This window comes from Epinephelus fuscoguttatus, linkage group LG6 (genome assembly GCF_011397635.1).
Source record: "Epinephelus fuscoguttatus linkage group LG6, E.fuscoguttatus.final_Chr_v1".
In the NCBI taxonomy this organism is placed as follows: domain Eukaryota; kingdom Metazoa; phylum Chordata; class Actinopteri; order Perciformes; family Serranidae; genus Epinephelus; species Epinephelus fuscoguttatus.
The window spans coordinates 27,770,215-27,784,997 of record NC_064757.1 but is presented as its reverse complement, the minus strand read 5'-3'; the positions used below and the strand labels follow the sequence as shown (position 1 = coordinate 27,784,997).

General features: G+C 41.9%; 1 protein-coding gene across 6 annotated transcripts in view; it reads left to right on the top strand.

Annotated features, from left to right (window-relative positions):
- The window catches only part of pde4d (phosphodiesterase 4D, cAMP-specific), a 260,681-nt gene that overhangs the window by 112,017 nt on the left and 133,881 nt on the right, over nt 1–14,783 (top strand). The window contains exon 1 of one of the 6 annotated variants that reach the window (XM_049577851.1): nt 10,459–10,882. The exons of the other annotated variants lie outside the window; for them this stretch is intronic. Within the exon in view, the coding sequence (XP_049433808.1) occupies nt 10,620–10,882 (263 nt within the window). The 5' untranslated portion in view covers nt 10,459–10,619. Of the gene's footprint in view, nt 1–10,458; nt 10,883–14,783 lie in introns of those variants that run through there. 6 annotated transcript variants of the gene reach the window in all.

Here is a 14,783-nt window from a genome sequence, read left to right as displayed (position 1 = left end):
GCGAGAGGCGCTCATAATTCACACTCTATCTACAGTTGTTTTCATTTTTCAGAGGAGTGGACCGGCTTCATTTTGCATTCACAAGGGCCGACAGCTCTCACCGCAGGCAGTGAGTCATCCGAAGTGAGAGCTCCGTAAATGTTAAAACTATAAAGAAAAATGTCACTGCTGAAAAAGGAGGAAAACACAGTTATTCTTAACAGCACTGCGTGGTTGGGTGAAAAATGACAGTTGATATTAACTGAGATTCGGAGGAAATTACAGCTGTAGTGACCCCACATGGCCTAAGATGGAGACAAGCCCTTGAGCAATCATCTCAAAGACTAACAGAGGTGTTACTGCATAAACAGTCAGGCTACTGCTGGGCATGGCAGGTTGGGAACCTAATAACTTATCTCTTTGTGGATTACATCAACCAGTGTGTTGTCATGGTCTACATCTTTCTCATCACTTTCTGTTTACTAGAAAATATTTCTACACAAATGCTGCCATCTATTGGTCACACATACATAGAACTAACTCTGTGTTTGATATTGGATTCTCCACCAGAACCTGCTGGTGTTTACACTTAATGAAACTGAGATTCACTTCATCACCTTGTCAGCGCAGCAGAGGGCTTCTCGCACTAATGTGTTAACATGTTTTCACTGGTTTCAGATATTTTTTCAAAACTTTTAACACAGATCTCACATGAAGGCCCCAAACTCAATTGGATTAACTTTGTTAAACAGAAGTAAAAACATTTATTTACAGCTGATAGAAATAGATTGCGTAATTATGACTTCCTTGGGCAACTCTGATCAGCAATCAGTCCTCATCCATCTGTGAAAGACTCCACACCTCTGCGTTGCTATTTGCGAGCATGGGCCATAGAGGCCGAAGGCATGTAAAAATTAATGATACAATAAATGAAGAAAGCTTTTTTATTTATTTTTTTTAAACACAGTATTTCAACAGGCTGTCTCACGTGCAGCAGGGTTTGGAGAAGAGTATGCAGTTGTGATATGCTTGCACATATCAACAAATGTCACAGGTTTATAGCACAAAGTAGGGTTGACCTGGATTAAATTGATACCCGTATTATCTATTTTGTTGCCCATTATGAAATGATTGATTGAAGAATATATTAATTTGACCACAAGTTGTGTTAATTGATGGAAATATTGACTTTTGTTGCCTTTTTAAAAATGTTTTGAGAGTGCAAACAATCATTTTGGCCACAACTTTAGGTTTGAGAAAAACTGTATGATAATGTTTTAGCACATGAAACAGTATGATCAGGCTCTTTAACTAAGTGTGTAAATTAATTCTGAAGGCACTCTCCACACTCCTCCTACTTGACTAGAATAAAGAGCTGCAACACTTAATCAATAAGTTGTCACCTATTAAATTAATGGTCTACTAATGACTAACGATTAATCAGGCTGTATATTTTTTTAAGGAAAAACAGTGAACATTCTCTGATTCCAGCTTCTTAAATGTGAATATTTTGTGGTTTCTTTACTCCTCTATGACAGTACACTGAATATCTACCGGTTGTGGACAAAGCAAGACATCTGAGGATGTCATCTTGGACTTTTTGGGGAACACTGATCTAACATTTTATAGACCAAACATCAGAATAATCAAGAAAATAATTGACAATGAAAATACTCATTAGTTGCAGCCAAACATAATGTCAGCAGTCACAGTGTGAATCAAATATGTAATAGTAACAGTCTTGTATTACTATCAGTTTAAACTAATAGTAATGTAACTAAATTATATATTTTTTTCGTAGTAGTGCAAAGACTAACAGCAGCTGCAAGCCTGAATATTTTTTATAGTGGAATTTTGTATTTTTTACCAAATATCTGGGGATTCTTGCAACTGCAACTGTGGATGGTACCTAGTTGGAGCTGCAACAATTGACTGATTACTTGTCTGCCAGCTATTGAATTATTAACCAACTAATTTGATAATCGAGTCAATCAATTTCAGTGATTTTTTTTTTTTTTATGAAAAAAAAAAAAAAAAGAAAGTCAAAATTCTCTGATTCCAGCATCTTAAATGTGCATATTTTCTGGTTTCTTGACTTCTCTATAGCCTCTTTTACACTGCCTCTCCAAAGTGGGAATTTCCCACCATCATTCCGCCTCACCATTTTGTATAAATGGTACAATTGCAGAATTGGGGGATGGATGCCTTTAGGTGGCATCAGAGGTAGTAAAAGCTTTAAAATGAGATCTGTACAAATGGGACAGCCGACAGGAAGAGATCATGGGTGGCATGATTGTGACGTTTTGACAACAGTGGGAGATTTAAAAAGTATCTGGAAACAGTTAGCAGCTAACTCAAAGAACAATGGCCAAACATGTCTGTTAATTGTGAAAACAGTGAGATCTGGGAGCTCCTTACCCTCTGAGCAGAGGACAAGATAAGCCGCCATATAACAGGGACAGTAAATTATTTTTATTGCCATGTTAATGCCTTTGGTATTGTTTAGACAGCGCTGCTGACACGTCTTTTATATGTCGCACCAGAAGCCAGTACTATTGCATGTCCATCAGGTCTCTTTTTATTGCGCGATGCCAGCAGGCTGTCTAAAATCACACACTGGGGCGTCGCTGCTGTTGTTTGGTTTGGTGCTGTGTAAAAATGCAAACGTGGCATGAAGACGGGACTTCGTAGTGGCCCTATAGCTGAATATCTTTGGGTTGTGGACAAAACAGGACATTTGAGGACGTCATCTTGAGCTATTGGAACCACCAATCAATGTTTTTCAGCATATTCTGGCTTTTTATATACCCTCAAACTTTTCTGATGTGTGTGAATATGTTCTGCCTCATTCCTTGCAGCAACTGTGGCAAAATCTGTATAAGAAGGTTGTAATCAAAGATTTTAGAAGCTGATTGCAGAGTTATTTAAAGAAAAGAATCCTTGAGATTTATTCATGAATATACAGCCCACTCTCTGCCAGTATATTTGGAAGGAGGTAGAGCTGTTTAGCTTAAAATGCACAGGGATTTTGCAATAAAATGCCTCCACAGAAAGCATGATAAGCTCTTGTGAACATTTTAAATGGCAATCTGCACACCTGAGTGAGTTGGAACTTGTTAGTTCAGCACTATTTATGTCTCTCTGCAGTACCTTTTAACATTTATTGTCCGCTAAGTACTGGGGTAATTTGATTTTGCCTAATTGTTAATGTTCATTTGATCATATGGTGTCACCTTAATGATGACTACTGGGCAGCAGTATCAGAGCACAAAAATCACAATGCAAGAAGAAAAAGAGAAACCTCACACATCAAACCAGCGTTAACTACTGTGCCTGTTTCCTGGACCAGTCCCTGAATCTCACAGTGGTAGAAGATGTCCACTTGAGGGAGGCAGAGCTGCATTACTGTTTGAATGCCTCCTGTCTGTTACTAATATAATGGCTTGTAAAGACTCTGGTTTACATCCAACTGCAGAGAAACCCGTTTAAGTCACCCTTTCAGGTCGACTTGTTAGCTCTTTAACTGCTCGCCACCCCCTCTCCCCAGTGTTTCAGCACTGTCCTCTCACCATTCATATGTCTGCTAGACCATTACATTTATGTAAGTGGTAACTATAGCAACTGGTACATGAAATAAATCTTAGTCATCTTAGACATCATTAGACTTAATATGAAATTAAGTGCACTGATTTGATAGTCAAGTGTCACACAGAGAACTCTTTGCCAATAACAACGCAGACTCCAGACTGCGATCTGCGAGGTGACGGCATGCTGTGTGCTGCCAGGAGAAAGCCACCCAATCTGTCAAGATTAAACGATATTTTGCAAGATTGTGGGCAATGAGCTCAGATTTACACACAGATTTGATGTATTACTTGAGCGGGCAGTGTGCGCCTCTCATTTCCCCACATGGAGGTTTTGTTTTACAAAGAAGCGAAATGGGAAATGAAAGCGATTTGGACCAAACATTTATCAAAACTGAGTCAGAGCTGAATAATGTATGAAGGTGAATACAAACAACACTAAATACTCTAGGTCTTCAGTTTCCGTCTGTGCATGGTGAAGTTAGTCAATTTACGCTATTGCTTATTGTCTGCCGGTCAGGTATGAATCATACCTCTGTTATACGTGTATCCTGTAGGCTAGTACGTATGTACAAGGCTGAAGACTTTATCATCAACACCCACACAAAACGTATCTGTGAAGTTTATAATGTTCAGGTTTTGTTGAGACTCTTGAGGCGTTGATACATCTCTGTTTTCATTTTTCGGACCTTTAGGTGTTGTTTTTATCCAATTGGACTGCGATATATTGGATTAGGGAGTTTTTTGGAGGGCCACTGGATTAAAGTTCACTGTCAGGTGTTCATGCCTTTGTGTCTGCACCCTGTGAACAAAAGCGGGGAAAGTATGTGTCTCTTTACCTCTGTTTTTGATTGTAATAAAATATATATTTTTCATCAATAGCTACACTTTCAGATAAGCAATTGTAATTAAAACAAAAAGCCTGTGCTCAGTACACACCATGCCTTAATTTGTGTTGTCAGTGCATGCCAGTGTTATGTGCCAGTGTCTCTGTGTGTGTTGTAGTGTTAGTGTGATGCAGGTCTGAGTGTCTGCATTTACAGTTTTGCCCTGCAGACTGGCTTCCCTTTTCTTGCTTTTGTTCCTCCAGCCTTTAGTTCTTGACAAATCCACACTTGTCCCTCTCCATCCATGTTGCCCCTGGTAACCAGGGGGAAATGCACATAGATGTCATGCGCAGCAATGGGGAGGGGTTAAGAAAAAAATGTTTTACATAGAAAAGGAGAAGACGAGACAGGCGGCGAGACAGGTAGCAGAGCCGGGGGGAGGAGAAGAAAGAAGTACGAGAGAGGAGTGGGTTAGAATGACAGTAATGATGTGTGTTCATCATGTGAGAGAGAAAAAACAAATAGAATGTTTGCTCAAAGATGGCATTCATCTCCTTTGACTATTGTGAGGTGATGATGAATTGCAAGCTGTCAAACGAAGGCCAACAGCTTGCTGTCATGGCTGAGCGTCTGACTGACTGCCACAGCTTGCCTTTAACTGACTGTTGCATTTTGATGGCGGTGACAGGCCAAAGCACGAAGAGTTCCAGCCTCAGAAATGTCACGTTTTTAGCGAGTGTTCCCAATTGACTGAAAACGATTTTGTAAATTCAGGATTAATTGAAAAGAGTATAAAGCAGCAGGTGGTCCTTCAGTACAAGTGAAGCACTAACAACTCATAAAGACTGGAGAGCAGACGGGAACACCAACCAGCAGGACTTGCTTGTGAGGCAACAAAGACACAAACATAACTGACTGTGTTTATTTAGGTACTGCCACCAGGAATCAGACCCTTGTGTTGCTGTGTGGTGGTGGGTGAGGACTTTACCTGGGCATCACCAGTGTGCAGGGGTACTCCGACCACGACTTTGTTTCTCTATCAATTTCAATCTCTTTTTCACCTACACTGTTTTTGACTGGTACATCCATGGGTCATTTGCCATCAGGTTTTGCCATGTCTGTTTGCACTGTGGTGAAAATAGTAACACTGCAGTTGTTCAGCTATTTACACCCATCCCTGTGGCACATTATTATGGATTCCATTGCGTGCTATGATTGGCTCTTACTTGTCAAGTTGACCTTGTAAGTTAGGAAGGATTGGGACAAAGAGATCATGGTTAAGGCTTGTACAAGCCAATCTTGGATATCCTCTGAGACTAAAAAGGTAACTTTACAAGAAGAAACTCCCGTCAGAAAGTCAGGAGACTTTATACTCACGTATAAAGAGTGACACATTGCACAGACGTAATAAGGTGTGATGGGTGAATGGGTCAGCCACAGGACTTTTACACAGGAGACTGGGGTTTCATTCTCATGTGAGTCAACACCGGCTTATTATTTTTAGACTTAGTAGACTTATTTTTTTCATCTAGGATGTATAAAGCTGCTGAATGCACACTGTGTACACAGACTTTAGTAGAATAGCTGAATAGACCCATTTATGTTAATGTCATATTTCGATGTTCCTAGGACACCCAGGAACATACATCCAGATGTAAACAGACACATTGGCTATTCAACCCTGGGTGCACATGGCATTGTTGGCGATGGACACCAATGTGCAAATACCATCTGCCCTTTAATAATAATTATGACAGTAACAAGCCAATTTCCTTAATGAGTATTCCTGTAGGTTTTGGAGCCGCAAGTCCTCTGCTTTACTGATATATTCCTTTGGAAGTGCAGCATCGTAAATGCCATGTCATGTTGAACAGTGGCTTGAACATGTTCTTTGCCTGCTCACATTAAACCCATTTGAGTTTATAGGTCAGACACAAAACAATGAGTAATGATACATGTTTGATCAGATGGAAATTTGATCATTAAGAAACTCCTGTTTGTCCTGAAGAAATACATGTGCTTGCTGTCAGCTGTCATGCTTCTGAGCTCTATTTGGTCCAACACTGTAACAATGTGCAAAAACAGATGAACTTAATTGTGTCATATAATGTCTTGTTGCTGTTAGCATGATGTTGCCAAAGTGGTGTGATGATTTATAAGTGCTTCGATGTATTTATAAAGGTGTTTGTTTTGGTGATATGTAGGGAATTCTAAAAATCAGATAAGGACGCTTAAACTTGGTGATAGTTTTGTGACTCCAACTCACTCTCGTCACTTGTCAGTCACTAGCACACCAACACTACTGAAAGAGGGACAGTTTGACCACATGTGCCAGGCTTGCACACATGCTAGCCATTTGTCAGAGCATCACTTGTCTGAAATAGTTTTCAGATTTGTGAAGGTGACCCCCAAAAGTCAAGTGCCAGATATGCCAAAGGAAGTATGTCACAAATCCACAAGGGGCTCGGAAAAAACACTTGACAACTTTAAGTAATAGCCAATTTATATTGGTGGATATATGGGTGGGGTACAGTGATGTCACTGCTATCTATGAATATCTGCACAGATCCATTTGGCAAAAATGACAGATCTGTGCAGCCACAGATGTTTCTAGTCAGACACCATTTAATCTAAAGTTACAGGCAGAATGGCAACCAGTCAGTAGAGCCATGCAGCGCAGAAAGGTGGCTAACAGTAACTCTTACCTGCATTTTTGTGTGGGTGTTCATTTCAAAACCTGTTCTTACATTCAATTTTTTTTTTTTAATGAGTGAATGCTAGTACTCAAATATGGAAATTACTTTAATACCCAAGTCACAGTTGTCACTATCTTGTTGCCGTGTTTGCTCCCTAGCTGTTTGTGCGAGTATTGAGTGATGGTGTTACAAGATGATTGCCACAGTGTTGCTAGAATAATAACACTGGTATTAGAAATGGTTGGTCATGATGTGTTTCTCATGTGGTTTAGTTGTTGTGATGTTGTGAGGAGGCATTTATGTGTTTGCTACTTGCTGGGCTGTGACCACTTGGACTTTGAGTGGTTGCCAGGGTGTTACTAGGTGATTGCATTATGGATAAGTGTGTATGGGTCATTTGTGATCACAGTTAGATACAGAGAAGAAGCCTTCTGTCCGCACTCTGCGTTCATTTCGCCCGTATTTGTGCCGTTTTCTTAAAGCTCACGGATACGGACAAAACCGAACAGTACCACCAGAGGTTGTGGAGGCAGTGCAGCGTAGTTCAAGTGAGATACGACTGTAGGAAATGATGAAGAAATTAAGATAATAGTGTAACAACAAACTGGTTATCTCGTGAAAAGAAACCTCTGTCCACATGTTGCAATGTTTTTAGTGTCTTCACACACCAATGCTGTGTAAAATGTTTGCCTCAGTTTAAAGGTACATTACAACCTCCTCCACTGTCGCATTGTTTGTTGTTGTGTGCAACTTTGGCTCTGCCCTAAGTTGCCCCCAGCATAGCAGGCACATGGAAGTATGAGGAAAGTGATGTTTACAACATTTGAAATGGACGTATCTGTTTTCGTATGTTACGGGCGCATAGATTAGCCTGAAAATACAAGATGGTTGCTAGCGTATTTGTGAATGACTGCTAGGTTTTAAACATGTGCTTGCTTGTACTCAAACTAGATGAAAAAAATGTATTCATAGTATTCTCTATTTAGCAAAAGACACGTTAGTAACCTGATGAGTACAAGACAAATTACACAAAAGGTGTTGTCCAAAAAATTGTGTTAGCTAATCAGTCCACCACTTTGGTTCAGAGTCCAAAGCCTTGACAAATATTACATGAACTGCCATAAAATGTTTTACAGACATTCATGGTCCCCAGAGGTGGGGACTTCGGTGATTGCCTGACTTTTCATCTGGTGCCACCAGCAGGTCAAAGTTCAAAATTTTCCAGTCGGATGTCTTTAAATCTATGAGATGACACAAAATTCAGAACGCACATCATGTCTTCTAATTACTGACTTTTCATTTTTTGCCACCTGCAGGTTGACATTTTCGGCTGAACATGAAATGTCTCGCTACCTGCAAAAATAATGACATTCATTCCCACCAGCCCCAGTCTTGTTTCCTTTAATCTAAGGAATGTGGACTGTAGCTGGAGGGATCCCCGATTATGTTTGTATCAGTATTTCCACTGTTTTTTTTTTGTGCATATCTGGAATGCCTTGATGGTGAGCAGCTTATTGTATGTTAAGCTACAGCTTCAGGTTTGAGTATATGCTCGACCAATAATTTATTTATTTGTATATTTTTGCATTGGGATGATTCAGCGGTCAACAAGAAATGCCTAAATCGTGACACCTCAGGGTTGCTGCCGGGCCAGGTTAAAGCTACTCCTTGACTGCTGAAGAATTAGATAATGTGCATGTGTGTGCTGCTGGGCACTTGCAGAAGCTTGACAAGAATAAAAGTGTTGACACCTAGAGGTATGCTTTAAAGGCTGTCTAGCAGTTGAAAGTAGAATGACTAAAAGCTGGTTAGAGGCAGGTACGCTCTGCATTCCAGATAAGCCGCTGGTTGCTAGGCGGAGGAGGCAGAAGGCTAGGGGGGGATCCAGCAGCTAATGTGTCTTATTTAGCAGCATGTCTACCCTCGTTTAGAAAAATACGGTAGAAGAGAGTGCCAGAAACTGGAAGAAATGTGATGCTAGCTGCATGAAACTAGTTAATCTTGCATGTGAGCATATGTTAGTGAAATGCAAATGTGTGCTAATGCGCATTTACAGGTTTATGCATCATTTATCTATCATCCAGGGATGTCGTCTCAAGCTGAGTCTGGAATGAGGGTTATGTAATAACCAATCAGCTATCTGTCTGATTAGCCTGCGGCCAATTATTCAGGAGTTCTGGTCTAGCCAATGGTCCTCCGCCATGCCCTGGTCTTGCCTACTAATCTCTATAAACAGATGTAGAAATGAACACAGATAAATAATTTTTAAAAAAGCTAATGAAAGGCTAAATCATCATTACATGATAGCCAATGGGTTGCAAGATTTCAGCCAATGCATTCTGCCTCTTTTGTTTTCCACCTGCATGCAACCAAAGCCCGCTCAAACATGATTGGTCAATACTACTCCGACTACAAACGCTTCCAGTACCAAAATCTTGTCCCATTGCCCACAGATTCTGCATTCCTGTGAAATATCTGTTTATAGAGATTACTCAATAACTAATGGGTGCTTTGAGTGCGGTCTGCTGCACCGACAAATGCGCCCTCACAGATGCATGTGCCTCGGCTCTCAGGTGCATGCATGCATGCATGCAACATTTTTGCAGTGTTACTCAAGCTTACCATATCTGTCCTCATACCTCCCTGTTTTTCTCCTCTCTATTGTGTACACACGCACATGCACTCACACATGCTCACACTCTGCTCAGCTCCAAAGGATCAGTAGCTTATAAACTGGCTGCAGTCAGCAGTCAGTCTCTCTGTGTAGGGAGAGGAAGGAAGGATAAATTGCTACGACTGGATGGAGCAGAACTCAACCATCCTTACTGGATTGAGTCATACTGGGCTGGGGCTGGGTTTTTTTTTATGTGGAGGAACCAACGCAGGTTCCCTGTTGGCTTTTGCCAGACAGAGCTGGGTGATCTGGGCTGGAATGGACTGAATTAGTTCAGCTAAACTCTTGCTGGGCTCAATTTCACTGGACTGTGTTGAGCTGCTTGCAGGCCTGGGGGAGACGGGGCTGGAATAGACGGAATTCCCTTTTTTTTTTCTTTTTTTTTTTTTGCATACCGCCCTCCCTCTCTCCTTCTTCCATCCTCCCCTCATCTTCTCTCTTGCACTTTCACAGCAGACATCCAGTGTTGCAGAGCAGACAAAGGCAGCAGCCCTCAGTGCTTCTGTTCATCTGCTGGCTCCTTAAAAGACGGAAAGGGAGAAAGAGAAGAGGGATTTTTCGTCTTTTTTTTTTTTTTTTACATCCCCTGCTTTTGCACAGAGGGAGCTGCTGGTGGGAGGAATTACCAGCAGAGGTTTTCAGTTCATCATCCTCAGGATTTTTGGATTTTTTTTTCTTTTTTCTTTTTTTTTATATAATAGATTCCTAAAATTTGAGGAAATCGTTGGGACTCTGACAGAGAAGACGCATATTTTAGCGTGCGCAGTGCTTTATTCCTGACATATCTTGGCTGCCTTTACTGTTCATTCATTTGGCCGGTGCTGGTGGTGCTGGTGGTGGTGGTGAAGCCGGGGCAGGCATGGCCCAGCAGGCAGGCATGGGGGTGACCCACCAGGACACCCTGGCAGTGCCCCCCATGCCCAAACACTCCGGCCTGAATGAAGACCTGGTGAAGATCCTGCGGGAGAACCTGCTGCAGCCGGAGAGGCCAAGAGGACACCGGCGGTCGCCCTCCTCCATCTCCCCCCGCCTCTCTCCCCGCAACTCACCACGACTGCTTCGCCGCATGCTGCTCAACAACAACATCCACAAACAGAGGCGCTTCACTGTCGCACACACATGGTGAGACTCGGATGCAGAGATAGTGACTGGGAGATTGATTGCTATTGTCAGTGGTGTGTGTTGCTGGATGGGGAGCTGCATAGGCTTATAAAGTGCATATGTGTGTTTGTCTTTTGTCAGACATGTGGTCTGAACCGCACCCTGGCAAACTTTCAAGGTCAGGACTGTGTTTGTTGAACGCTGTGTGCGAGGGAGGTGGCTGTGTGATAAGCCATTTGAGTAATTAAACTTTGTTTGCGGTTTAACTTGAATGCTTTCCTCTCACAAGAGAGATGGCAGGAGTGTGCGTGAGCAGATCTCCCGTGCAGGTTATTCATGTCAAATCTCCTAGGAGACCCTCTTCTCACCTTAGATAATGAGTTTCTCTCTTGCTCTTTCTCTCTGTCCAGCTTAATCTCCATTTCTTACCCCCCCCCCCCCCCCCCCCGCCCCTCCTCTCAATCCCCCTGTCTTCCCCTGCCCTCCCTCTTCCTATGCCGTCTCTGCTTTTACCTCTGTGTGATATACAATTGTGCAATATGTGAGAAGATACACACCGAAGCTTCCTGTCTTGTTAGGTAGGTAGAGGAGGAAGCCATCCATCACTACATTTCTTCCCTCCTGCTGTGGTTTTCTCTCCACACCTGCCTGCCTGCAGTTTTTGACTATTAATTAGTCTTCTATTCCTGGCTGTCTATCAGCCTCTGTTGCACTCGCCCACGCCTCATCCCCTCCCTTCGTCTTATATCTATTCCCCATTCACCCCCCCCCCCCCCCACCCCCCCTTTACCTCTTACCTCCTCCCCACTCTCATTTCTTCCCTCCCCTTCAACCAATTCAGTTTCCCCCCTTCCCTTCCTCCCACCGCCCAGCATTCTCATCTCCTTCTCCATTTTTTACGACTCATATATCTCTCTCTTCCCTCTCCATATTTCCCCTGCCTCATGTGTCCCACTTCCTTTACTCCCAGTCTCCCCCATTAGACACCTTCCTCCTGGCATCTGGATCAGGCTCATGATGTAACTCAAAAATTCATGTAATCTCACACATAAATTCACATTTCAGAAATACCTTACCCTGCTACTTCCCATTAATCTCCTGTAGTTCCTCCTCTGCTTCACCTCAAGGTGTGTTGTATCTCAATTTTTGATCTCAGACAGTTGCTGCTAGTTTCCTTTCATGTTCTGCACTTCCATCTCACTTTCTCCATTTTTAATCCCCCTATTTTCCTTTGCTTTCATGCATCCACCCTCCACTCTTTTGCATATAAATACATACATATTATATCATCTCTCATCCCTGCTCTTTTTTCCTTTCCCTTTGCTTATTAAAAGTGATGACGCTAATAGCTCAGGGAGATACACAGCATCTCATAGCTCCTATAGCTTTTTGCTATTTTAGAGGCACACGGCTTCCTGTGTTTCTCTATAATTTAAATTTTATGAATTAATTATCTGTGTGCAAAATTATACTGTCTGTGTGTGTACGTGCAAGCACAGTGGCTCGTACGTGGTTGTTAATTCAGATTATGTAATTTCACACACCACCACCATTGCTCTCCCATGTGCCACTTTAAGCAGAAAGCTATTTCTCTCAGTTCCATATTAAGAAGCAGAGACACTTTCATTTTTGGAATGGATTTTCCCTGTTATGACGCTCAGCCTTGTCACCAGCATGACAGTGGGGCAAGCGAGCCGGGTTTTCAAGAAAGTCCCCCCCTCGTTGAATATTTGCAACCGACGAAAGCAGTAGGGGTGAAAAGAGCAAGTGGCAGCGGCGGCATGACGGTGCATTTATTATAGATGAGGAAAAAAAGCCAAATGTTAGCTTACAAATTTTTGATGAAATGCTGCATAGCATATTCTGTCATGATGGCGCTCAGTATACGCATGGAGGGAACCTCGTCATTCTTTGCAGGGGGATCCATTTTGAAACGGCTCTCCAACTACTGATTTGGTTTCACCAGTTCACACCTGCTCCCTCTTTGAGATCCACTTTCACTGTGCTTTTTGGCATGATGTTGGTTTGCACAATCCCACTTGGAAAAACTGCATGTAGCCAGGCTGTATTCTCCTTTAGAGTGTCGCATCAATGGCTTTCAGTACTACAACTAATTAGAGAGCCACCATCAAATTATCTATTTAAGTGTACTCATAAGAAATGGTTTATTGAGAAGCAATACGGTCATTGTGCTATTTTTATTTTTTTGCCCCATATTGTACCTGTGCCATCTGCTGTGTGGTTTAATCACTTGGAAATATTGTGTTGCTTGGTTGTTCTAACAACATCTAAGGGACTGCAGATGAAAACAAGCCTTTTCAGCTAACTCGGGTGCATTTTAAATAAAATAAATTATATTATTTTAAATTAAAATGAACAATTAAATGTGGTGCTGCCAAGCTGAGAGCCAGAAGCCAGCCAATCATCAGAAAACAAACTTAATATCCTCAGATTTTATTTCAGCTCTATCATCTCTGGTCAAGTCAGGTCAGTTTTATTCATATAGCCCAATATCAGAAGTCATATTTGCCTCAAGGGTATTGTCTTTGCAGCAAAGCCATGATTATGTCCCCTGGCTAAAGAATGCTACTGCAGTCCAATAGATATTAAAACACATAAAGAAGCCATATAGGCACAACATCTATAAGCATGTTCAGCAACACTCTGATATAGAGCTGTTCTCAGAGATTTAAAATACAGTTGCAGAATTTATTTATTTTTTGACTCAATAATACCAGCCATGCTTTAAAAATTGTGTTTTTCTTTAGTTTTGGGCAAGGTTGTGGCTCAACCGTTGCTACCTGTTGGGAGGATAATTTAAAAAAAATGTCTCGATGAAAATCTTAAGATAAAGTAGACTTCACATATCTATTTCAAATGTCAGTCTTAAGTTCTTGAAACCTCATAGCTGACACTCACTTTTTCCTTGGCTACAGAATTTGAATAAAACACTTCTCTGGTTTCCGCTCGCACATTCTTCACAGTCAGTGTTTGATGCTGTTTGGCCTTCACTTGAGTGAGCTGCAGAAAACATCTCTGTACATGAAACACAAAGAAGGAATGTGTTTGCTTCCTCGTGTCTGTGCAGATCTGGATGTAAAATGTGCATTTTGTTAGATTGTGTTTTTGCATCATGGCTGTTGGGGCAGATAGCAGAGCAGGAGTGGGAGGAGACAGCGATAAGAAAGAACAATGACCACTTAATCACTGTGTAACTTGTCGGTGATGTACCTGTGTCTTGACATTGGAAGAAAAAAAAACAAGAGACAGAACCTCAGACAGAGATAAAGAGAGTGTGGGAGGTTAGCAGAAAGATTGCTGTGTTTTTGTGTGCACATGTGTGAGCAAGGGCACGGGAGAGAGACAATTTGTTTGTGAGAGAGCGACTCCGTCGAATGGCTGTAAGCAGGAGGGAGGTTGACAACTGCAGTGCAATTTACTCCAATCACCTCCTCATTGTTTTACAGCTGCAGGGAATCACAGGGCCACTGCGCTGTAAATCTGGTGACAAACACAGCCCTCAGTGGCTCCACTCCACACTTCATTAAGAAGACAATCCTTCTCCATGGACAGATTGGCCTGATGTACTGCTCCGCTGTCCTTATCGCCACAACACCATGAAAACCATTCACAAATTGTTTTACAATCACTTGGAGAATACTTTGGAGGGTGCATCACTAATGCTGATTAGCTACGTCCCTCGGAATGATTTTGATTGGCTGTAATTATTAGCAAAGACATACAGTTAATATAGTTCATATGGGTGGCCATCCTTTTGTTCCCAGGGTTCTACGTTTCTTCATATACACTAGCATCGTAAGAGCTGTGCAGTTCAAACTGCAAGAAAAGGAAGGGATATGGATGTTTCAAATGTAGCTTGAATGGAAAACATCTGTTCAGCCACAGCAGAGATATCAGCGTC